Source organism: Anopheles merus, chromosome 2L (assembly GCF_017562075.2).
Source record: "Anopheles merus strain MAF chromosome 2L, AmerM5.1, whole genome shotgun sequence".
Lineage (NCBI taxonomy): Eukaryota > Metazoa > Arthropoda > Insecta > Diptera > Culicidae > Anopheles > Anopheles merus.
In genome coordinates, this window is record NC_054083.1 from 27848791 (window position 1) to 27873638 (window position 24848).

Sequence of the window (24848 nt, forward strand, 5' to 3'; positions counted from 1 at the left end):
TCACAAGCGTGTTGATGTTTGCTGTTTGTTGCGAGACATTGCTGGCGTTCTAAGAAGATGAAACTCGCTTCGTTGGAGCTGCAGTTGCATTCCACCACAAACGTTCGGTGTAAGCGAATGCATGCATTGCACACACTCACACACCGACGACGACGACGACGACGTTGATGAAACCGTTCGCATTCCGGGGCGAAAGGATCATGGTTAAAGAATTTCGCCACCCATCAAACCTTCTATCTCTCGCTCTATCTCTCTCGCTCTCTCCCATTCAGTGTCGTTTAACAGCTTCATTCATCTTTAACTAATTTATGCAAATGATCGTTTCCGACCGACCGTCCGCACGTCTGCTGCAATGCATCTACCCCGACCGATGCATCACTTATCTGCGATCTTCGATTATTGATATGCACGCGGCGATGCACGGCGAGACGTTCGCTGAGCTGAGACGTGCAAGATGCGCACAAGATTAGCTGCTCGGATGGAATGCGGTGAGCGCTTGTAATTGTATGTGTTTGTGTGTGTGTGTGTGTGTGTGTGTGTGTGTGTTGAGGGAGAACCGTTTTCAATAGCACAACCTGGTGTTAGTTAAAAAGGCTATTAAGTTGTTCTAGTTAATCACTGTTCCTCAATTGAAAAACAAGCTCCGTTGAATGAGAATTAATGGCTTCTAAACTACTAAACGAAAGAGTTTCATATAGATTGTGAACATAGAACATAGAAAAAGCGATGAAAACGATCAAAAAAATAATGATCCTTCGAACCGGATTTCTTTATTTTTAGCTCATGGTAGAGCTAAAAGGTTTTAATTGTGCATTATTGTTCAAAAATGTTCAAAATACTTATAAAATATGTGCAAAACTTGGTACAAACACAATACTATTAAAAAACAACCACATCCATTAACGATCATCATCACGCGAGAGGAATGTGAAGAATTTTCAGCGTTAGCAGCGCAAGCTTTGGAAATAATGCCCCCGTTTGTGTGCCAAATCGTCGATTAATTCAAAAAAACACCTTCTTTTTCACGGTGTGCGTTGTGTAATTTGTTCCGCATCATTCTAATGGCGTATTCGTGTGCTTCACGTTTCCCCGCTGCCCAGCTTGTAACAAACCAGCTGATGTTAAGGCTTCATCAATGCATCCGCTCAAACGCACGCACACACGGGGGTTATTTTCTGTGTATTTCTGTGTGTGTGTGTGCCTGTGTGTTGGTGTTGTGTTTTCACCGTCACACAAAAGCCAAAAGCTTCAGCCACCCCTTTCCCAACGCGCTGTGTGCGTGTGCGTGTGCGGCTGTGCTAAAGCTTTTAGAACCAGGTCCAAGCCGGTTCTAATTAAGATCGCTTGCCTTCCACACCCGATGCTCTCCGGTGCGCTGGGAGGGTACTGTTAGGGAACGTTCCCAGCCTCTCCGGCATGCACCGAGCGGGTGAGGTTTGTTTGTATAGTTTCTGCTGAATTTGCACAGAACTCGAAACCGTTCGGGAACCGTTCTCGCCCCGACTATTTGGTGCCGTTTGGTGGTAGGGTGACACCAGCTTTGCTTGCACAAAGAGACACCTCCTCCAGTGCGGCTGTGGTGGCTGGCTTGCTGTGGGGGTTGGGGTTTTGCCTATTTGCCTTGCATGTTAAATATTCCCATGCGCTGTAGGGCTGTACCGAATCCGAACCGTTTGTTTGTCATCTCGCGTTTTCAATGGTGCGTCGCGTTTGTGTAAAGAATGCGATTTTCAGCGACCGGTTTGGAAGGAGGTTTGGAACATAAACACAAACGCACACATACAATATGTGACGCGGTTCGGTTCGCGAGTATAATATTGATGAAGCAAACAAAGGCACGAACGAAGTTATTTGAAAGCAAAAGCTTTAGAGCCAAAGAAAAAAGCTCAGTATATTGTTCGCTAATGCCCGCACACTAAACACAAACAGTTATGCAACGAACTGATTGGATCTCGTGTGCGGATCTTTATGCTCGCCGTTATCGCTATAATCTGGTGAAGGATGCTGATTTTTTTAGTGTATCCAAACATTGTGCTCCACCACGAACGAACCGAAAAGCGGATGCCAAAAATGTAAATGAGAGGCTTTTTTTCGGTGGAAAAAAAGGATTGCATAAAACTATAAATTTCGACACTTCGTTAAGCGATTTAGTATGCTCGCTTTAGTTTACTGTTAGTTTATACAATGTTAATAAAACGCCAATAAACCTCCCCATGGCTCATGTGCCCGTTTGTATGGTCAGAACCGTGCTGAACCGACAGTCGATCACGATCAAGCAGGCCAGTTTTGTGTTTAGGGTACCAATCGTACACAATTCACCATGTTCCGTGACTCACACAACACCAAAGGACACCTTCTTCCCTGCCCTTCCCGTGATCGGTTAGAACGTTCGGCATGCGAAATTCGAAATGCTGAAGCTCATTGTCAGCTGACCAGAACAAACCCTCCCCTGCACGAACCAAACAAGCCCCCCACACACAGCGAGGAATGGTGACGCCGCTCGATCATGGCCAATGCGATGCGAAAATGCTACAAAAACCACACACAAACACACACACCTTCACCTTCCGTTCGATTGATCGCACGTCGTGTACAGGGGAGCGTGGTGGCACGGTTGGCTAGATCGGCGGCCATGACCAAAAGGAACACAATTGCCCGTACAGGGTAGCAAACAAACAATTCAGCGTTGACAGCGGGAGGGGTGAGGTTGGGGAGGAGGGATGCGAAGGAGTAGTCAGTAGTAGACAGCAAACACGGCACGATTCTGGGTGAAATACGACCCGAGGAGAGCTACCTGTGGATTGATTCCAACCAGTTTATTTATGTTCTACTGTGTGAGTAGAGGACTGTGTATGTTTCTTTTCTGTTTTTTTTTTTGTGTGGATAAAGGGTTTGTAGTATTGAACTATTGTTGGTTATTAAAGTGTTCAAGCTTTTCCATGTTATACGAAGATCATGATCATTGTTGGTGGTGATCTTCATATTACATGGAACTGATAAAAACTTGAATTTAAGTGTCCTAAAGATAGATATCACATAATTTTCCAAACTATTTCCCAGTTGGCAAACTGCCTGAAGATCACATGCCAAGGTACTAGATAAATACAACGTTGTTCAGATCTATCTAGTGATCTCCAAAAAAAGGAATAACTTCATTTATTGAAGTAATTTGAATAGAAGGGGAATAAATATCTTCTTTTTTGCCAAAAATGACACCTCTACTCAACTGCTTCATTGGGCAGCAACTCAGCGAGTTCCCCAAACACAGCGCATTTGCTTGTTTGCTGACGTAGTTTCTACGGTGGTCCTTCTTGAAAGGCACCAGCACCACTTGTGTAGCAGGGCCAGAGCTCTGTGCACGTCACTTGTGCCGAAAACGTAACCCTGTAGTCTGTGAGCTGTGGGAACCAGATGCTGGGAGATGCAATGTTGTTTGTGTTGAAGCCGGGCCGTGCCAAGCAACAACACATGAAAGCGTTTTGTGGCACCCTAGATGCCTGTGGACTTGAAAGGCATGGACATGAAAGGCATTATTTTGGTTGTTGTACGAATACATTTGATAGCAAAAAATTACCCTTTTTTTTGCAAGACATACTTTTAGTGCCGGCATGAAAGAGGCATGTTTGTGTGTTGGAGCAGAGTTTTGTTGTTGTTTCGAGTGAACTATGGGTTAGTACTGGAAGCTGCAATTTTCGGTCACGTCAGTGCATTTGCTTGAAAGGGGTATTTTGGAGAGGTTTTTTTTGTTTTTGTTGGTTGAGATAATAGCAAGGTGATGTTGGAGTTTTGAGTTTAGAACATAACAATGGTGAGTGGCTTAAGATGTTAAGCATGATTTGCCGTTTTTAGCATTGATAGTGGCTGAACCACACACCAGTGTGTTTCAATATACCAATACATACAAATTATTATCCAATCGCCATTAGTTGCGACTAACTCTAAAAGCTCTCTAGCTCGAATTCCAACTTCATTTTTACTTGGTCTTCAATGTTCAAAAACTCCAAACGTCTACCATCGTCTCCCAAATCCATCTCCCCTCGCCAGCGCTCTTCTTTCTGCCTCTTTTGCTTACCGTTTTCCCATCCAGCCCCGAAACAAAAACCCATCGCTTTTCCGCACCGCTGCACTTTGCAATCAATCAATCAATGGCGAGACGGCGAATTGATTAACGATCATCATCATCATCATCGGCCAGGTCGGCAAGTCATTTAGATTTACAATCGGCAAACTACTATCATTACGTGTGTCGATCCGTTTTGACTAGGGGAACGTGGAGGTGGAGTAGACGAACGGTGTGGCTTTGTTTCGTTTGCAGAGTTTCTTTCCAGCTGTTGGGGATTAGTCTGTTCGGGTTTTGTCCGTCTTAGTACGATTGTTAGGATGAAGGCTTTACGAAAGTGCAGTCAAAATGATTTACGCTAGAGTCGGGTGGGTTTTGGTGGTTGTTGTTAAGGAGAATTCTTGCTTTCACAGTTGAATGTAGAAAGGCTTTTTGTACTCAACAAAATATCATTAAAAGAATGCCTTAAAAAATAGCCCAATGGCATGCCCGGCGTAGCCCAAAGTAAGAGAGAGAGAGCCCCGGGCGAGATGATGTTCAACGCATTAGTAGATTCGTTAGTTAATCAGTTGCACAACTCGAGCACTTTAAGACAACCGATCGCTGGGTTTGGATTATCAAAAAAAGGAGAGAAAAAAACAGTAACACGTGCAATCACAGCTGTGATTATAAAACGATCAGAAGGGTGTACAGCAGCAAACAACAAAAACAACGAAAAAAAAGTCATTCCATCTATGCACATATGGAGCAAGCGGCAAGCATAGGCAGCAAGGCAGCTCCCTATCAGCGGGTTACGCTGGCAATACGCAACGCAAATGGAATGTTTGTGGCTGTGGCTTAAATCAGCTGACTGAAACAGGGAAAATTGAATACACGTGCTCGTTTCAATGTTGATAGAATAAAAATGGTTCCTGGCAGAGAGTTTTATACCGGTTTGTGAATTACTGTGTCTTTTTTTTGGGACATAAATGTCAACCAGTAGTTCAGTTCATTAGTAAAATGCAAATAACCTTTCTCTCCGTTAGAGCACCACACAGGCAACCTTTGCAGGAAAGATGATGGAACAGTTCACAACACAGACACACACATACACGAAAAAAAAAACAGCAAACGCCCCCAGCCAATCTTTCGCGTGGTGATAGTTTTAACGGCTAACAAAACCCACCACCACATCACACGTATATGGGAAGGTTTATCTCCCTGCTTTCACTTCTTCTATTCCCGGACTCGATGCGGCGGGGGATGACTTTTTTATTGTTCACAGAGGGACGCTACAGCAATCAAAGTTTTACGGCATAGTGTTCACATACGTTTGCAGCGTGCGTTTCGTGCAAGAGGAACAACAGCGAGCAGCTGACGGCATTCAACATGATCTTGCACACGATCACTTAGCTTAAGACGTGGTACTAGACGTGGTGCTTACACATATCGCACCAGGTTGGTGTCTATTCGACCGACGACTAGCTAGACGATATGCGGTGAAGTCTCTTTGTTCCTTGATTGCAGCCCGTAAAGGCGCTGTGGTTTATCGCAAATGGAAAACGAACAGTTGATGGTTCACGTGGAGGCGTAGTAAGAGAAGAGAAAAAAAATGCAATTGTTCGCTCTTTACATACGTGCTGTGCATCCACCTACTTGCCTGCTGTATATCATTAAGCGTTAGCCTACAAGCGTAACAAAGAAAGGGAGCCTCAAAGAAGAACGATTCGAACGACAATCAATCAAACAGTCGAACTAGAATAATTTATCAAACACAGATTACCAAATGATCGTGTGTGTCTGCTGGGCCCGTTTTATTCCGTCACGCGTTTGATCTTACCCGGTTGCTGGGCTTTGGTGTTACACAACCGATCGGGACCTAGTACGATGCACTAATGGTATCGTCTATTTTAACACCCGGCTGAAATGGTTCCAATGTGTTGGTGATTAGTTGGGGTGATGCCCCACAGCACCAACACACACAGCACACAGCAACAAACTACGGAATAGACACAGTGGAGCGGCATTTTCCACGGCGAAAAAGCTCCAAAGAATATTGCGCGTTTGAGCGCTCTATTCCGGCTGTGTGTCTCTTTCTCTCTCTCTCTCTCTCTTTCTAGATTGAAAAACACGAACAAATGTGTACCGATCTGATCGATGGCGCCGCATTTCGTCATTCCTCCGGCAGCATCCAAAATGGCCAAAACCGTGCCGGCGTGGCTGAGCGCCAAAACAGCTTGCACCGCTTTTAAACGTGAACCCCGCACGACCGCAAACAAACATCAATGCCCATGGGGCGGCCAATATAGAGTTGCGGCCACCGACAGCAGCTGGAGAAGAGAAAGTTCCAGCACTCTTTTTTTGCTGCTGCTGCTGGTGTTTGCTAGTGTGGTTTGCTGGAACTCTCTATCCAGCTCCTCACGCACACGATCACGATCGCATATGGCGCCATTATGATTGCGTACAGCCGTCCCCGTCGTTCGGCAAAACGTGCAACCACACACACACACACACACACGGTGTAGAGAGGAAACAGAGAGAAAGAGAGAGAGAGAGAGAGAGAGAGAGAGAGAGAGAGAGAGAGAGAGATATATCGGGTTGGCCTTTTACGGTATAGAAGAAAGCATATAAACATTCGAATAGGTGTGAGAAAGGAAAAGAAAGACAGCCACACCGCAACTCGGTGACGTTTGGCGTGCCGTAGCGCCTTATAACCGCGGGTTTATATTTCACAAAAAAGGAACCAAAGCAAAAGGTAAAAATAAACAAAACCGATAGCCATTGTTGAGCAAAGGCATCGCGACACCGACAGCGGCAAGTGAGGATAGTCATACACATACACACAAACACACCAAAAGCACACGCCAGGTTTGGTTAATCTATTACCTAACGTCCGCCTGGGCCGGCTAGTCACGCGGAGGGGCTCGAGGAAGTGGCTTGCGGCTTCCAGTTTGCCAAGGAGACGTGAGCAAAGCGTGTAAACAACAGCTCCTTCCAGCGGGAAGAACCGGCGAAGGGAGTGGGGGGACATGCAGAGAAAGGAGAAAGATTCGCAATCGTCACACGACGGGGATATTTGCATGCAGTGCGTAAGCTTCCGGGCGGCAGTGAGGCAAGCAAAAGAAAAAAAAAAAAACGTTCGCCCCTTTTAAAAGTCGACCATCAAAAGTGGACTGATTTTGTCGGTGCCATGTGAGGCAGACGGCAGATACTGGGTTACTGTCACCAGTGGAAGTGATGGAAAATTGTGCAATACTCGATAAGGAGTATTCCGCACTGATTTTGCTTCTGAAATTTCGTATTTCAATTCAAAAACTTATTCTCATTCCGGAGCAAATTCCAGTTCTGGAGTCAATCCTGATTCCGTTACCGGAGCAAATTGAGATTCCAAAGTCGATTCCGATTCCGGATCCAATTCTGATTTCGGAGCTGGTTCCAAACCCGTAATCGACTCTTGGGACAACTTCAGAATCGGCTCTGGAGACAACTTCAGAACTGGCTCCGGAACTGGCTCTGAAATTGGCTCCAGAAACGGCTCCGGAATCGAATCCGGAATCGGCTCCGGAATCAATGCCGGAATTGGTTCCGTAATCGTCTCGGGAATCGGCTACGGAATCGACTCCGGAATCGGTTCCGTAATCGACTCCGGAATCAGTATCGATTTCAGCATCGAAATCGGCTCCGGAATTGATTCCGAACATGGAATCGGAATCGAGTAGGATTCCGGAGTAGGAGCCGACTCCAGAATCGGCTCTGGAGACAATTTCAGAATCAACTCCGGAACTGGCTCCGGAACTGGCTGCAAAACTGGCTCTGGAATTGGCTCCGGAAACGGCTCCGGAATCGGCTCCGGAATCGGCTCCGGAATCGGCTCCGGAATCGGCTCCGGAATCGGTTCCGGAATCAACTCCGGAATTGGTTCCGTAATCTACTCCGTAATCGGCTCCGGAATCGAACTCGGAAATCGGCTCTGTAATCGACTCCGGAGTCGGTCTCGTAGTACAGTCGTCAACTCGTACGACTTAACAACATGCCCGTCATGGGTTCAAGCCCCGAATAGACCGTGTCCCCATACGTAGGACTGACTATCCTGCTATGGGGGGATCAATAAGTCAATGAAAGCCTTGACCGGCAACGGTTGTTGAGCCAAAAGAAGAAGAAGAATCGACTCCGGAATCAGTATCGATTTCAGCATCGGAATCGGCTCAGGAATTGATTCCGAACACAGAATTGCAATCGAGTAGGTCCGATTCCGAGCTCCTACCACTAATAAGGAGTAGATTCGTCGAGTGAAATGTAAAATTGTTGCTAATAATTAATACCGTTTCGGAAGATACTTTTAATGTAAATAAACTCTGGCACTGCTTTTTTGTTCTATTAAGAGATTAATTTCTCCTAAAACTGATCAGAATTGGCCAAAACATAGGTCCAAAGAGAGATAGTTTCATACTTTAATACTACTAAAACGAATAAAAAATCAATTCTTACCTCTCACTTGGCAATTGGCAGAACAGTGCTTAAAAGCTTGCCGGCTCTCTGCGTTGTCTGCCCGTACGATGCCGGAATGGTGGTCGCGTAGAAAGGATTTAAGATAGCCCGCTGGAGAGAACCCGTGTAACGAGGGTTTACGTTCGCCGTTCCTAGTTTCTCGCCCGCTTGTTCCTAATGCCAGCAAAGACGCACACCAGCAAAGACTGCCCAAGCATTCACGTTCCTCGACACGACAGCAGCAGACGCCGAGATTCTCGCAAAGCTCTCGCGGGGTGAGCTTTTTTTGTCCCGGAAGGGGTTGAACGCAAAAAGCTGACAATCTTGTGACAAAAGCCAAAAACCGCACTTGCACACACTGCGTGGCTTTACAAAACAAAACACTTTACTTGTATCTGCATACAAATCCACAGAGAGACACACACCGAGCTTACGCCGTTACACACGGTGCACACGTACACTCAGCACACACACACACACACACTCGCACACACGCAAAACACAAACGCACGCACGCACACTCGGCTACGATTGGGCTGCTTTTGGGCGGCACCTGGAAAAAAAGGGAAGGAGTGGAATGATTGGGACACAATGTTTCAGAAGAGAAGAAAAAAAGGCAGGATAATAAAAGTCACAGGTGACACACAGACACACACACAACACACTATGGGGGAAAAGATGGCATCTCCGGGTTTGTCTTCACACACCACGGCAGGTCAGAGGGGTCAGTAATCTGGAGAAGGTACTGTGATCTATCGATAGCGGATACAGAGAGAGCGATAGACAGAGAGAGAGAGAGCGAAACATGGGACAATGCGCATGCAAATGTAGGTGTTTGTGTGCTGCTAGGTAAAAAAAGGGTTTTTAGCGGGGCCCTAACCTAACAAATCGTGCCGCGCTAGGCTCGATCGGTCGGATTCCTTCCACTGCCAACGTTGCCAGCGATAGCAGGGAAGGGCAACGTGTGCGGATCGAGGGGAAACGATCGAACAAAAGCACTGCTGGAGGCTGCTCGATCGAGTACGATCGTGTACTAATCGACGTCACCGTTGATGTTGAGAGTAGAATGTAAAAAAATCCGAAGATCACTTTGTGCCACAGACCCGCTCAATACATGCAGAGGGTACAATAGAACATTGGATCACTCCAACGGCACAGACACACGGCTACTTCGCGCGAGACTCCGAAATTGGCAACTCCGAGCCGGAACGTCTTGCGAGCTTTTTGCGCGACCCAGCGCGATACGTGGTGCGTGTATCGTCGAGCAAATCTGCGGCAGAAGAGAATGGGCGACAACAAAAAAAATCCTCCTGACGATCTTGATGACACGATTGTGTGCCGCGTGTGGCGTTTGATTATGAGAATGAGTGTCTCTCGCGCGATGTGGTCGTTAGCGGGTAGGAGAGCGCAGGGCCAGCAGTAAATAGGGCCGAAGGTTAACCCTCCTGTGCTGCAGTCGTACAGGTAGGAGAGCAGCGCTATCTAGACGATCTTACAGCGCCACACGGGGGCGAATGTTGGCCAGAGTTTGTGTTCGAGAACTATCATCACAACGGAACCGGGGGAACGGTGATGACCGACCGACCGACTAATGTCCGACGAGATGGGCGAGCTCACTACGACGTCACACAGCGGGGTGTGGGTTATGATGCGAAAAAAAAACAGTACTTTTTGTCCCTAATGCACTGTAAGCAAACAGGGGAAATTGGGTGTATGTGTGTGAGTGTGCGGGTTTTTACACACAGCGACAGATAGTGCGCTGCTGGGAACGACGATCACGGAAGAATGGGGATGAAGCTTAGCTGCCCCAGGTAAGAATGTAGGAGATGCTGTGTGCCAAAAAAGGCAGCAGGTGAATGTGCGTAATAATGGCGACGGTTTGGATGGATGGTGGAAGCACTTAACGGCAAACAACAAATGAGACACGTACGGGTGAGCACACGGTGAGAACGGTCGGTATGGAGACACGGTGGTGTTCACGGTGTTGCGGGTAGCAGGGCTGGCAGCAGCATCAACAAGGTAACACACAACGACGACAACGGCGAAACACACGTACGGACACACTGAAAGCGCTGGCGGACTGGCCACGGCTCTGCACCGTGTAGGGAAGGTTGTGAGATTTGCACCCCGCACGGTGAGCTGAAGTGAGCTGCAGGAGTGGGAAAAAACTTTATATTGCAGCGAAATTTTATTCAATTTTAAGTAGTTGAATGCTAAAAGTACAGCAAGAATTTATAGAGTGAGTCATGCAAAGATCATCATTTAGTGTAAAAAGTGTACAAGGGATTTAACCAGCACTTGATTCATCATCACTAATGTTTGCATCAACTATCTTTTGGACTTCTTCTGCCACGATCGAGATCATTGTGCGTTTGCCCTTCCCCTGGAAAAGGCAAGATCACGCTGGCAAATGCGCTGGAACCGAACCAGTGGTGCATGCTTAAGCCCAGTTCAAACACGCCAGCATTTGGTAAGGCATGCTGAGCATGATCATACGATCATGTGTGTGCGGTAGAAGAGAAACATGTTTGTTTTAGTAATATTTTAAGCTAATAATTTACTATAAATTATATATTAAAGAATGATTACATTGGTTTTCTCACATGACATAATCAAAAGTAGACCAAATGTTTGTTATTTTTTATGATCATTAATTAATGTAATTATTTTTGTTACTTATGATTATTTATAATAAAATCCACACACTTGAAAAACATATATATGATTCCAATTCTGTTGCACTACTGTGTCTATACCGCCCTTATGCGGAGAAAACGTTCGCAATCGCATTAATACACAATCGATCGTGAGGATCACTAACAGTACCTTTGAAATATGTACCTACATCTTGTTTTATAGCATTATATTATCATTATTATACTTCTGAGTCTTTTCTTAAGGATTTTAAATTAAAATTTTAATACAAGTGAAACAAAAAAGAATGCTCCATTAGCACTAGCAACACCTTTTCCATCACGCACTGTATGTTCCACGCACGAAGCCATTGCAACCCCCTGTTACCTTTTTGTATACAAAACATAAGCTCACGCACACCGATGACGGCTAAAACAATCACACCCTGCGCGGATTGGACGCACACGCACACATACCGATGCGTGGACACGCACACATACAACTGAAAACCCACCCCTTTCGTGTGCACTTGTGAAGCCAGCATAGGAACGTACAGTTGTGTTGAATGCTTCAAACCAAACACGATCCCAATCTCGTGCAAAAAGCTTCGAAGGAGGTGTTGAAGGGAATGGGGGAGGAGGAATGTGGGGAATTTAATGCGAAAAAAAGCTCAGCTGGAAGTGTGGCATTTCCTGAATAGCAATCACCGAGCGAACCGGCGGTAAAACTGCGACCAAACTGTGCAGATCATTCGCCAAATAAGCTGGAGCGATCGAGAGGATCGCCTAACTACTCTCGTAGCCCGGTAGTTGGTAGTCTAGTTACACAGCAAAAACAACGAAAAACCAGGGCACACCGATGCACGCGAAACGCGTTGCCGTCGTTGAATTATTTACATCGTCTCTCTGTCTGTGTCTATCTCCCCAATCCCTCCCGTCGAATGCATTTTTCCCGTGCAGCGCCGTCGTGCAGCGTGATGTGCATTCAAATCACACACACGTCACTCGTACGTACCAGGCTTGCAATTGCAGGGAATTCGGGGGGAGGGGATGAATACAGCCAGAGCCACGGCAAACAAAAAAGATGGAAAACAAAGAGATGCAAGAGAGAGAAGAAAGGGAAAACAATCAGTTTGCCCATGAGGCGTGGGGGCGGGGGTTTCGGAGGCCTATGGCAGCGCCTACCGGACCACGTTTCTCTGCAGGTTTGCGCACCAGCGGGAAATGGCACATGGATGGCGTGAATAAAGTGTCGCACAGACAGCAACCGTTCCAGGCATGATTGGCTTGGACGCATTTTCGACAAGTTCATGATTACAGAGTAATAAATTTACCATTAGCGTCAGCGTAACTGTTTCTGCGGGGCGCTTAATTTGCCGCAAGTCGTTGTTAAAGTGCTACTCTGGGTAGCAGCACGTGCAGGGTTTTTTATTTGGTTGTAGTGTAAACCTTTGGGTGAGACGAGTATTAAACAGCTGCATTAGTCGTTTTTGCACTGTTTGGCAGCGCACGAAGTAGTTAAAAATCGATAAAATCATTGAACAATGGAATGGCACTATTCAGTTGCGCTGTAAAGGACGTGATTTAGCAGCTCGTTAATAAATGCTTCTATTTTTGTCATCCAATGTTAGAAATTAAAAATCAACCTTCAATTTAGAAAATGATCGCGCCTCAGCTACACAATGCTGTAGCTATCCTGCCACGAAAGCGACACTACCAGCCAATGAACCAACATACGAGATGCCTATCAATGCATTCCTCCGTTTCTCCCCATCCCCCGGAAGGTGCATCACGAATACCGACTGGGCAGGGTAATTGATGGAGAAATGGTAAGCCTCCCCGAGCGGTGTGCTCCCCCAACAGTAACGACACGGGTTCCGTGGCTTGATTTCTTTATTATGGTTGTCGGTTGAGGGTTTGGCCCTACCGAGAAGTGGTCCCAACACTCCGCTGCCACGGCACGATTGTTATCATTATCATCTTGGGCAGATTGATGCTGTTGCTCGTGGTCGTGGACTGCTCGGGTGTGCGCGGGATCTTTCCACTGATTTGACGCTCTATTACTTATTTCCGGAACTTGTTTCGATAAGGGCCTTGTCCCTGTTGTTACCTTGCTTTAGTAGCACGCCCTGCCCATCCGGGGGAGGTTATTTTTGGATCTACGGGGGGACTTTTGCTTGTTGAAAGAAATTCAGTGCAAGTGATCCAATAGAAAACATGAGCATGTGCAAGATAGTGGTTTTGAGATGTATTGTTTTTTTTTGTGTGTGTACAGATAATATTCCTGCATTTGGTTTATAATTTTGCTTAGGTTATTGTTGGTTATCACATTTTCTTGACAAGGGATTGACTTTCTCATCTCTACTCCCGCCGTCAAGCTGAAAGTAACACGCGTGCAAGCAATGTACATTGTTGTACTATTATCTCGAGAAAAAGCAACAGACTTGACCGGTAGACGTACGGTAGACAACAATGAACTGAGGAATGGAGGGTATCGCAAAAACGTGAAATTATGCAGATGAGGGTTGCTTGGCCGCCTTCACCTACATCGCCGGAATGATGTTTGTGTACAGATTTCCTTTTTTTTTGTTTAACAATGTGTGAATCAGAATTTCGTTTCAAACAGTTTCGGAAATGTGAGCAAGCGAGCACTCTCGTCACAATCAAACGTCGGTTTATTAAAACTGTATGGATGTACTAAACAAAAAAGACTAGAAAAAATTTCCCTTATCTCGGATGGGGATTGCTTAGGAATGGAGTTTAGGAAGAGGCTAAACAGTTCTTAATGCTTACGGAAACCTTATACAGTCCTTAAAGTCCCGTAGATTCATTCACGATTTGCAAGACTAAAGATCACTGAGCTTTATTATTTTTCGGGTTCTAATTTCTTCCCTACCTATGACTGATTGGTGTATCCGTAAGCATGATAATCAGTGATTACCGGCTATTATTAGATCAATTCTGAATCCGGCAAAAAAAGGAAACACCAGTCGCATTTGGAGTAGTCCGGAGTCGGAGTCATCCCGGTTCGGAATCAGCAGTCGAAGCCGGAGTTGGAAAGAGTCTGATCATTCCCAGTGATGGATCCCAATAGGATGTATTGGAAAATGTTTGGAATCTTTCGATGAGAAACGATAAACGTACTAAACGTTGAAAATAAAAAAATAAAAACATTTTTGATAGCATTCTTGCTGGAGTAAAACGTGAATAATTTAAAAAAATGGGGCTTTATGAGAATGTTTAAGCAATAAGTGAAATTTACTTGGAATTTTTTCTCCATTTTTCTCTACATATGTTACATACATTTGTCGCAACAGCAAAGTAGTTCTTAGCAGCAACTTCTCCCCTTCCTACCACCTGCCGCTTTGCAAACCAAATTGGGATTGGGATTCGGAGATTCAAAACCCCTTTTAGGATTAATTCGAAGAAAAATTAAAATTAAAATTAAACATTTCGAAGTTCCAAACACTACTTAGCATTAGTATTTTTAAACACTAATACGGACGATTCCCATCAGTTTTAAGTAGTGCTTATCGATCCTGCTTTCCGCGGTTGGACTGGAATCGTCTGTTGTCTTTTTTATAAACTTTATCATCAATTTTATGGATCCATACAAGGCATGAACCCATACCGAACATGGTTCTAGGTCGTACGACTTCACAATTTTACCACAAGGCCATTTTCACCATTCAAAATTGATCTATTGATGACTGTTAATTGGCAGAGAAGAGATACGAGCTTACACACAATTCTTCTTCTTGTATTTGACGTAATCCTACGTCCTACGCAGACATGCCAGCCTATACAGGCTTTCGAGACTTAATTCATTACCACGTAGCCGGATAGTCAATCCTTGTTACGGGGGGACGGTCCATTCTGGGCTTGAACCCATGACGGGCATGTTATTGAGTCGTTCGAATTGACGACTGTACCACGGTACCGTCTCTTATTGTGTAGATAACATCATTAAACAGTGAACAAAGCGGAGTGATTTGATAAAAACATACGGATGGAAATTTGCAAATTTGAAAAGAAAAACATAAAAATACACACTTTATATAAAAATATGTAATAAAACTAAAATTGATTGCCTGTTTCTTGAACAGAAGAACGTATTTGTGATTACTAGCTCTTCTTAAAGTCAGTGTGGCACAATTTATAAGGCTGGAAATAGACGAACCGAGATCGTCGCGGTACCGCGAAATTCGCGCCTTGTTTATAACAGTTGTAGAACAGATGGGCTGTCAAATCTTCCGCGCCTCCAATCGCGCCTGCTGTTTCGCAGAGATACCCAACTTCGGTATTACTGAGATTTTCGCGGTAGCGCGAACCGATTATTTTTACTTTTTCTGGCGGATTTGTGTGAAAACACGTGTCGAGAAATGGGTTTTGTATTTTATTTTGCATAAACTATGTGAAATAAATAATGTGATTCGCAAATTGATCGAAAAGCATTTCTTCTTGGCACATTCAATCGTCCCCAGACCTCGGATGGTTAAATACACGAACCGCGATTATCTCGCCTATTTGTCAGATTTTATAACAGAATTGACAGCTCAAATCACACGCGATTTTCGCGGTACCGCGGCGATCTCGATTCGTCTATTTCCAGCCTAACACTTCCTTGTGAAATTTGCATAAAACGGTTCCGTTGGAAATATCGAACACAAAAACAAACAATCAACCCTGAACGTATTAGCCTTCATTCCAGCCCTGAACGTTTTATGGCGCACGCATCTCACGCACACCACGGCAGCAGCACGCTGTCAAACTTCTGTCACTCGTATTGAACTTTATTTTTACCACTTCAATTTTCGTACAATTCCTTCCTCAGCTGCGAGGATAACTACTCGCATCGCGTAAATTGAATTCCCCTGTACGTGCAGGGGACAAACTCAGCTGCAGGTAACATTTGCCGTTTGCCGTCAACATTTCCATGCCTCCCTAACAATTAGCGCTCATTGCAGTTGTATTCGGTCGCTCCGGCACCATGGTTGTGACGAAAGATACGTTCCTGCCGACGGAGGAAGAACTTACGGTACCGGAGATCAACCTATCCGGACCAGCGCTCCGTGCCGGCGCCTTCCATCTGGGCAAGTACTGTGAGGCGCAAAACAATGTAAGTGGTCCCCGGAAGGCAAACAATCGGTTCCAGCCCTTTGCCCGAAGGAAAGAGGCATCTAATTATTTCCTGCTTGTTTTGTTATATAATGGTGCTCAATCCATAACATAACCTGACGTTCCGTCCGTCGGTGTTGTTTACGTTTCGGCAGGAGTTCATGTTATGCCGCCAGGAGCTGGACGATCCGCGGGCGTGCGTGAACGAGGGCAAAGCGGTCACGAACTGTGCGTTCGAGTTCTTCCGGAAGCTAAAGAAGACCTGTGCCCAGGAGTTTACGCAGTATGCCAACTGTCTCGACAAAAGCAGTGGCGATTTGAATTTCAAGCAGTGAGTGAAGAGTGTGTGCCAAATTACAAATGCACTTCTTTTAAAAAACATGTTCCAATGTATTGCAGCTGCCGCAAAACGCAGGGCGTGTACGACAAGTGCGTCCTGGACAACATGGATCTGGAGCGTCCCGATTATGGATATTTCTGCCGCGCCAAGGTTCACGCCACGGAACGTCCGCCGCCACCGAAGAAAGAAAAGGCAGTGTACCCGGACGCAACGCCGGGACTGCCGGAGGATTATCCACGGCCCGAGGCCAAATACGGTTCCCGATTCCACTGGCTCAACTAGAGGTGGGGTTGGAGCGCTTGGAAGATGGGGTTCTACACGGTACGGTTTAGCTGAAATGGTTCTAGGCAAAGCGGTGACGAGAGCTCGCTGAACGTTGTTTGAGTGTAGATAAGGAACGAGAGAGAGAGAGAGGCTCTAGCCCGTACGCATGAGGGTGTAGGAAACCGCACACTCAACACCTTAATCGACCATCGGATGAATCGTTTCTTTAGCTACAGTAAAAATCATTGCTTAAAACAACGAACTATGTTGAAGGGACTGATTGTGTAGCGAAAGAATGACGCATGCGGCATGAGATGGGGATTTCTGTAGTATTCTAGACATTAAATATTTAGGAACCTGTTAGCATGAACAGGCACAAAAACAGACAGCTTTGGAAAGAAAATTGCTGCCTTTATGATTGTGAATTCCAGGGAATTACATTCTATTAATCATATTAGAAATTGGATTGATTCTCCATAGACCTTCCCACATGTTGGTCTCATTCAATTCGTAACAGGCTTTGGAAAAGAAACCCTTTGCTGGACTGCTGCCTCTCTTTCTTTAGCAGAAGTGATGAACCATCTGTATTTCTACTATCTGCTGGGAGTGATGAATTTCCGTTACGATAAAGCGAAAGAATCGTTTACCAGCAGCAAGACGATGACCGCACTCAAAGTGGTGCTTCATATAGTTATTCCAAATTCGGTGCTGTTGATAATTTCGCTCATAGGAACAACGGGAATACTACTTACCATACCGTCCGTACACGTGGTAGCGTTTGCCATGCGCGTCCTCTGGACGCTGCTGACGATGAACATTACCATACTGCTGAACTATTACTTTACCGGTACAAAGCAACGTGCACTGCTAACCGAATGTGTGGCATGCTTGCGAGAAGCGAAAAACGAAAATACAGTTGAAAGCGCTCAAAACAGTCCATTTCGTGGTTCAAGGGTCGTGCTGGGCGTGTTCCTGCTGCACTACATCAACTACGAGCTAAACCAGTACACGTACGTGCTGCTGTACGATGAAAAGTGGCCCGAGCTTATGTTTTACATCATCTTTTACTATCTGGAGATGGTAACGGTCATGAATGCACTGTACTTTTCCACCGTGCTCGATATCGTGCATCGAACGGGGCAGCTGGATAGCGATCGGCTGTCCAGGTGTTTGCAACGAAACGCCACGAGCGAGCCGTCCGAGCTTGATGATCCGTACTGGTGGCGTACGATCGAACATTTTTATCATCGTGTGCTGACGCTGCATCGAAGACGGGCGAAATATTGCCGTGCGTTTCAGCTGCAGCTGGTGACGATTGCACTGAACACGTTTATTGCTTCGTTTGTGATATTTTACGTCAATTTGAACAACATCTTGATGCATACGCACGATAACTGGCTGGAAAAGTACAAACGGGTGACGGAGTGTTTGGGATTTTTTCCGCAGCTGTGTGCACTGCTGCTGATTTGTCGCAATGCTGATAGGGTGGAGAGTGAGGTAAGGCTTAACGTTTTTTTCTGTGTACTGGCGTGAAAGACGGGAATTGCTTTGCATTTCAGCAACGGTGCTTAATGCGCCTGGTTATTCGAGCTCAATCGAAGCTGACGAAAAGTGTAGCAAATATGGTACGGCGAGAGAGGATCTCTTACCTAAAAATGCAATTCTAATCATGGTTCATTACTGTTCCAGCAACGTGGTGATGTTTTCAATGGCAGAATGGTTCTTCTTCAAAGTCAGATGAAAATGGCACCGTACAATCTGTTTGATTTTGACCTTCAGTACTTCTTTGGAGTAAGTAAGCTGAACGGTAACCTATCTTCCCATTAACTAACATGCTTTCTATTCTAGATCGTGGCAGCGATTGTTACCTATCTGGTGGTATTGCTGCAGTTTCGAACAATCGAGTTCAGCTGAAGTGTGGAAAAGTTTCTTCCCTTGAAACAATAAAGCTCCTTCCGTTCACTGTACAGCTATAACGATTTATTCCTTTTTGCTTTCTTCTCCGTGCTATCTTCTATGAAACTGGATTGGTAGTGGTTTGTTTTAAAAGCACCGTGCTCGCCCTCTCATCGCTTCATCGCTTAGAACTTTTTCAACTTGGCCAGCTTGTTGTTGCGCTGCAGCGCCATTCGCCTTAGCTTTCGCCAGTAGGCTTTCGTGTTTGGGTCCATTTCTTCCAGCGTAAGCGGTGCCCCGACGTGCATCTTCCACAACCAATCGGGATACTCCGAGTCGGGTTGCAGTTTGATATCCTCTCCCTGTTTTAGTATGTTGCTGCCGCACACGTAATTTACCAGTCGGTTCGTATCGGTTTCGACCGGAATGACCTTCTTCTCCACTACCGGCCCGAGCTTGCCGAGCTTTTTCTTCTTTGAGCCACCGAGAGCACCTGCGGATACACAAAACACGTGAATGAGAGAAAGCCGGAACGTGCTACCCTTGGGTACATACCTCCGGCCTTTGGTGTTGCATAAGTTCGCGCTACGGTCAGCTGTAGAAAGCTGCGTCGAAACAGTGGAACCAAACTGCCGATGAGGGAGCTCATTTTGTTTGAGAGTTTGTACAGCTAGAAAACTATTTACAAACGTTAAACTATAAGTTTAAGCTATATTTTTTACTACAAACGTGTTTCCCGTGCACCAGGGCCGGTATTGTTTTGATATTTTCGCTCGTGTGTTGTTTTCGTTTTAATATGTCAAAATGCCAAGGTTTCCATACAAAGATGGGAAGTTGGCTGCACGAGGTAAATGGAGGTAATTTTTGGGATTTAATTATTTTTTCTCGATTTAATTACAAAAAATGCTCTTTTTTGTTTAATATTCCTTCAAACTGCCTCTTTTATTTGTATAGGTATAGAATATTGCAATATGTTCGCATTTAGCCCTTCAGATCGGATTCGTTATGCACTGTGCACCGTCGGTTTTAAAATATAGATATCACATAGGAACGTACATCGATTTAAAAAGTTTTGTAAAATCTGCAAATGGCAAGGAATGTGTGCTCTGTTCTGATCAAACATTAGTCACGCTGCTTCTTGGGGCACAGCACACTATCATCCTCAGTTGAGACGACTTTGGCCGGATCCACCAGCAGATGATCGTACTGTCCGTCGCGGTGTGTTTGTTCCGGGCCCTTGAGAGCATACTTTTCGATAAAAGCTTCAACGATGGTTCGCTCAAGCACGGAAAACTCTAGCGTTGCGTGCCACGTGACGAGTGCAAACGGACGGTCCTTGTTGGGTAGCTGGGAAGGTGTTATCACATGCCGATACAGGCATTCCTTCACAATGTGCTTCAATTCATCTACCTAGAAAGGAAGAATGTTTGGAAACACAATTAATTCGTTGTTTTTTGGATTGTGATTCTTCTCTGTCGCAGCCCCCCCCCCCCACCTGTTGCTTGTTTGCACATGGATGATAGAGAGCAATTACTGCGCCATGCTCGCTGTTGTGCAGCCATCGCTGCGGAGGAACGTATCTGTGAAAATGATCACAAATGAACTATCAATGCGCTGGGTATGATTACACAGCTGCGTAAACAACTTACCGGTACTCCCCATACCTCGGCCAGAGCGGACGATGCGTTCCACTGAAAGAGAGAAAACAAGGTACAGCATTCATGGATCGTTTCCTACCAGTCACCACCACAAGTCTCTGGCGTCGAACTTACTAGGAAGGAATCCTTTCCGCATATTCTATGCTGCTGTTCATGCACTTATGGTTGGCCACGTACGCAGCCGGCACATTGCGCTCGGTGATAACAGCGTCCATATTGTAATCGCCCTTGTAGTCTGCCTTTGGCTCCAGGCACATGTACACCGTAGAGTGCGTCACATTGTACGGGTCGAAATCTATTGCCAGACCGTGCTTTGCGTCATCACAATCCGCATTCTCGATTCCCATCATAATGCGCGTTGGGGACTTTTTCTCTTTGGCGATGTCGACCTCCGGAAGTGCATTATCGACGGGTTTCATTGTTTCGCCAGCCTCCAGGGCTAGTGCTTTCGGTGCGTTGGGAAACCATGCTCCATTCCAGTCTGCGATGGAAATGAATTAACAAAAGGGTTCAGCAAAGAAGATCGAATTGCGATGATGTTCTGGCGGCGAGTGGTGTTTGCATACCTTCTCCAGCTTGGACAGAAAGTAACAGCGTAAGAACTAATGCTAGCCACCTTAACATACTTTTGATACGTGATCTTATAACTGAAAAAGTAAAAATCACTGTGGAAATTCTTTGCCAACGAAAACAGCTGCTAGCAAGAATTATTATGTTGTTGCCATCCGCTATCGGGCGTGCGTGTCACGTTCGGGGCGCTACAGGTGGTTTTGATTGATCCTTGTCTTTGATTCACTTGGCCCTTACTAAAGAAAACCAATGAGGTTTCGTAAAAAACACGAAAACCCTCGTTTTAATAATTTTAACCCGTAATACGGTGCGTTTTCCTCAGTTATACGTGAGAGAGCGTAAGCAATTTGCAAAAAACAATAACAAATTGTGAGCACTGATTTGACACTTGATTTCATTAGGTTTACTACGTAAGGTTGATTTCTCATGGTCGGATTCAGCAACATGAAAAACGCGATTGAAAAGAGCAAACAAATCGACAATTGGATTGGAGGCAATTGGTGAAATCGGTTTCAAATCGTGTCTTTGGTCAATCTGCACCCGCAGGCCAAAAACCGGTTTCGTACCGTTGCCAAAGGCTCGTAATCGGTGCGAATTTTCCCCGCTGGCGACGTCGTTTGTAAGTACTTGTGACGGTTTTTGGCGAGGGTTTTTCGGGATTCATTTTCGTGTTCGGAATCGATTCCGATACCGATTCTGCTTCATTTTTCCATCACTAGATCTAACAAGTGATGGGTAAAGTTGGCAAAAATCCGGAGTCCATTTCGACCCGACTCCGATAATTTCGGAACCGACTTCGGAAGGTAGATTCACCCAGCATTTTACGGAGTCGTTCTGTATCGTCTAGAATCGCCCGGTTTCGTCCGGAGTCGTTCGGAGGTGTTTGAAGCTTGATCCGGAGTCGTCCGGAGTAGGAGTCGTTCGGAGTCGTCCGGAATCGTTTGGAGTCGGAATCGGAGTCGTTGGTAGTCGGAGTCGTTGGTAGTCGGAGTCGTTGGTAGTCGGAGTCGTTGGTAGTCGGAGTCGTTGGTAGTCGGAGTCGTTGGTAGTCGGAGTCGTTGGTAGTCGGAGTCGTTGGTAGTCGGAGTCGTTGGTAGTCGAAGTCGTTCGGAGTCGTGCGGAGTCGTCCGGAGTTGGCCGGAGTCGTTGGTAGTCGAAGTCATCCGGAATCATTCGAAATCGTTCGAAGTCGTCGGAGTCGTCAGGAATCGGTTGTAGTCGAAGTTGTCCAAAGTGGGCCGAAGTGGCCCATCGAAATAAAGGCATGTATATGAAAAAACAAAAACAAAAAACCCAACGAAATCAAATGCCTGATCACAAGCACATCCAGACTCCTGTTGACTCCGACCAATTCCGAATCCGGTCGACTCCGATCGACTATGGACGACTTCGGTCGACTCATAACGACTCCGGAAGACTCCGACTCCGAATGAATCCGGGTGACACTGAACGACTTCGGATGACTCCGGACGATTCCGAACGACTTCGGGTGACTCCGACTCCGGGCGGAACTAGTGGTTTGTATTTTGCCGGAATCATATGTTAACCGAATTGAGATGAGATGAAGTGATTATTCTGCAAGGAATGGTTAAACATGTTGTAGATTATACCGATCTCTAGAGTATGTACATGTGAAGGTTTAAATCGTCCAAACATAAAGCAGAAACAAAACAACAACAAAAATTCATTACACTTGCAAGTTTCCTTTTTTAAGTTCGAAAGCATTGCTTCATAAAAGATCTAATATAACGTACCATTTAAAGAAAGGGAGCCAGTTTTAAATTGGCCCCTACCAAATGCGTTCTTGCAGTGCACTCGAAGAAATATTCTTGTTTTTTTTTTTGCTTTGGTTAAGAAAGCCGTTCCATCGTGCCACCAATTCAACCCCATTCAGGCACGATCAAATTGAAATTGAACTATGAAAAGAAGATGGTCGCACAAATTGCCAACCGCTCACCCGTTCGTTCCACACGTTGCGTGGAAAATGGAACCACAGCGTGTACGCTCAGCGAAGGTGTAGGGCTGGAGTAATTTGAACTGAACGGGAAATGTGTTTTCTGTCCTAGTGAATGGTTGATTGTGCAAGAGGATGGGTGTGTATGTGTATGTTTTTGTGTCTCTTCTCCCTTGTGACAGTCTGTAAATTGAAGCATGTTTCGCTTATGTCCCCCCCCCCCCGAATATGTTTGTAGACAATTTTCTTTCAATCGAGCACGTGGCCATCCACCCGCACAAGCAGTTTTGGGGCAAATTTTTAGCACACCGTTATGAATGGAATTCCCACACGGATTTTACCGGGCCATCCTAATGGGTGTTAGTGTGATGTGAAAATGTGCATGTTTGTGTGATGCTCAGAACTCCCATTTTGCGAAGGCTTTTACGTGGAAAAAGTAACAAATTGTGTTTGGCATAGCTTGTGTGCTTGTAAATGCATGGTAATTGGAAGGGGTTGGTGCAAAACCATTCGTTGATTGTAAATGATTGCATTAAATTTAATGTAATCATCGGTGATTGAAGGTAAAGGAAATTTGTTTAAAATTTGTTATTCTGAGACTCTTTTTGAGATAAAAATTGTTCTTCTTGAACTTTATTTAATTTAATTATAGTTTGTTCTTAAATTTTGTGCAGTCACTTCAGCATTCAGTGTTTAAAAACAAGTAACCCGCTGGAGGTGCACAACTAGACAATCAAATTCATCAAATTGTTACTGAGGTGTGGGATAGCGAATCGATGCCTTGTCGGCCTGGATACCTGGAATCTCGGCATCATCTACAGCATATACAAGAAGGAAGAAAGGTTGGACTGCAACAAATACAGAGGTATTACGGTGTTGGATACTAAAATATCTAAAATATTCTCCCTGATCTTTCAGGATAGTCTTGTCCCACATGTCCAAGAGATAGTCGGAAACTGTCAAAGAGGATTCCGAAACGGAAAATCAGATATTAGGTAAGATGGTTGAAAACAGAGACGACACATACCATAGCTTCATTGACTTCAAAGCCGCATATGATAGCATAGCCAGGGTAAAACTGTATGACGCTATGAGCTCTTTTGGAATCCCGGCCAAACTGATAAGGCTAGTTAGAATGACTATGACCAACGTCACTTGCCAGGTGAGGGAGGATGGAAAACTCTCAGGACCTTTCGCTCACCACCACCAAGGGTCTGCGCCAGCGGGACGAGCTTGCCTGTCTCCTATACAACTTGGCGCTAGACAGAGCCATCCGTGACTCGAGGGTGAAGACTACGGGAACAATCTTCTATAAGTCAACCCAGATCCTGGCATACGCTGATGGTATAGGCATCATTGATTTGCGGCTCTCATATGTAGCTGAAGCCTACCAAGGGATCGAGCTGGCGGCAGAGAACCTTGGATTGCAGATAAACGAGACAAATACCAAACTGATGGTGGCAACATCAGCGGACCTACCAAAAAATAATCCAAACCTACGCAGGCGTGACGTACAGATAGGTGAACGCACTTTTGAAGCCGTCCCAGAATTCACCTATCTGGGGTCAAAGGTCAGCAACGACAATAGCATGGAAGCTGAGTTGCGCGCAAGGATGTTACCTGTCAACCGGTCTTTCTACAGCCTGAAAAATCAGTTCACCTCAAAGAACCTGTCGCGACGGACGAAGCTAGGACTATATAGCACCTACGCAGTACCGGTACTCACATACGCCTCTGAGACGTGGGCACTGTCCAAATCTGACGAAACCTTCTTAGCTTCGTTCGAGAGGAAGATGCTCTGCAGGATACTTGGCCCCGTATGTGTGGAAGGACAATGGAGGAGCCGTTATAATGACTTTCTATATGAGATATACGGCGAACGCACTGT

The 24848-nt window shown here is 45.4% G+C and overlaps 5 protein-coding genes across 5 annotated transcripts in view; 2 read left to right on the plus strand and 3 right to left on the minus strand.

Moving 5' to 3' along the window:
• LOC121592113 (PTB domain-containing adapter protein ced-6) overlaps positions 1–10626 on the minus strand; it is a 28850-nt gene extending 18224 nt beyond the window's left edge. The window contains exons 1-2 of the mRNA XM_041913406.1: positions 10458–10626; positions 8528–9080 (exon numbers count right to left, since the gene is read on the minus strand). The gene's annotated coding sequence lies outside the window, so the exon portion shown is untranslated. The remainder of the gene's footprint in view (positions 1–8527; positions 9081–10457) is intronic.
• Positions 10627–15928: 5302 nt separating this feature from the next.
• LOC121593393 (NADH dehydrogenase [ubiquinone] 1 alpha subcomplex subunit 8) lies at positions 15929–17144 on the plus strand. Its single transcript, XM_041915690.1, has 4 exons — positions 15929–16065; positions 16128–16279; positions 16434–16609; positions 16678–17144. The coding sequence occupies exons 2-4, from the start codon at positions 16151–16153 to the stop codon at positions 16898–16900; spliced, it is 528 nt and encodes a 175-aa protein (XP_041771624.1). The 5' UTR covers positions 15929–16065; positions 16128–16150; the 3' UTR covers positions 16901–17144.
• A 100-nt stretch (positions 17145–17244) lies between these two features.
• LOC121593391 lies at positions 17245–18819 on the plus strand. The gene is made up of 4 exons (XM_041915688.1): positions 17245–18379; positions 18442–18507; positions 18572–18673; positions 18731–18819. Exons 1-4 carry the CDS (start codon positions 17456–17458, stop codon positions 18794–18796), a joined length of 1158 nt encoding a protein of 385 aa, XP_041771622.1. The 5' UTR covers positions 17245–17455; the 3' UTR covers positions 18797–18819.
• A 66-nt stretch (positions 18820–18885) lies between these two features.
• Positions 18886–19560, minus strand: LOC121593394 (39S ribosomal protein L54, mitochondrial). Its single transcript, XM_041915691.1, has 2 exons — positions 19334–19560; positions 18886–19271 (listed from the first exon to the last, which is right to left on the minus strand). The coding sequence occupies exons 1-2, from the start codon at positions 19425–19427 to the stop codon at positions 18964–18966; spliced, it is 402 nt and encodes a 133-aa protein (XP_041771625.1). The 5' UTR covers positions 19428–19560; the 3' UTR covers positions 18886–18963.
• A 134-nt stretch (positions 19561–19694) lies between these two features.
• Positions 19695–21381, minus strand: LOC121593392. Its single transcript, XM_041915689.1, has 5 exons — positions 21003–21381; positions 20551–20917; positions 20428–20469; positions 20274–20358; positions 19695–20188 (listed from the first exon to the last, which is right to left on the minus strand). The coding sequence occupies exons 1-5, from the start codon at positions 21058–21060 to the stop codon at positions 19901–19903; spliced, it is 840 nt and encodes a 279-aa protein (XP_041771623.1). The 5' UTR covers positions 21061–21381; the 3' UTR covers positions 19695–19900.
• Between the last annotated feature and the right edge of the window lie 3467 nt (positions 21382–24848).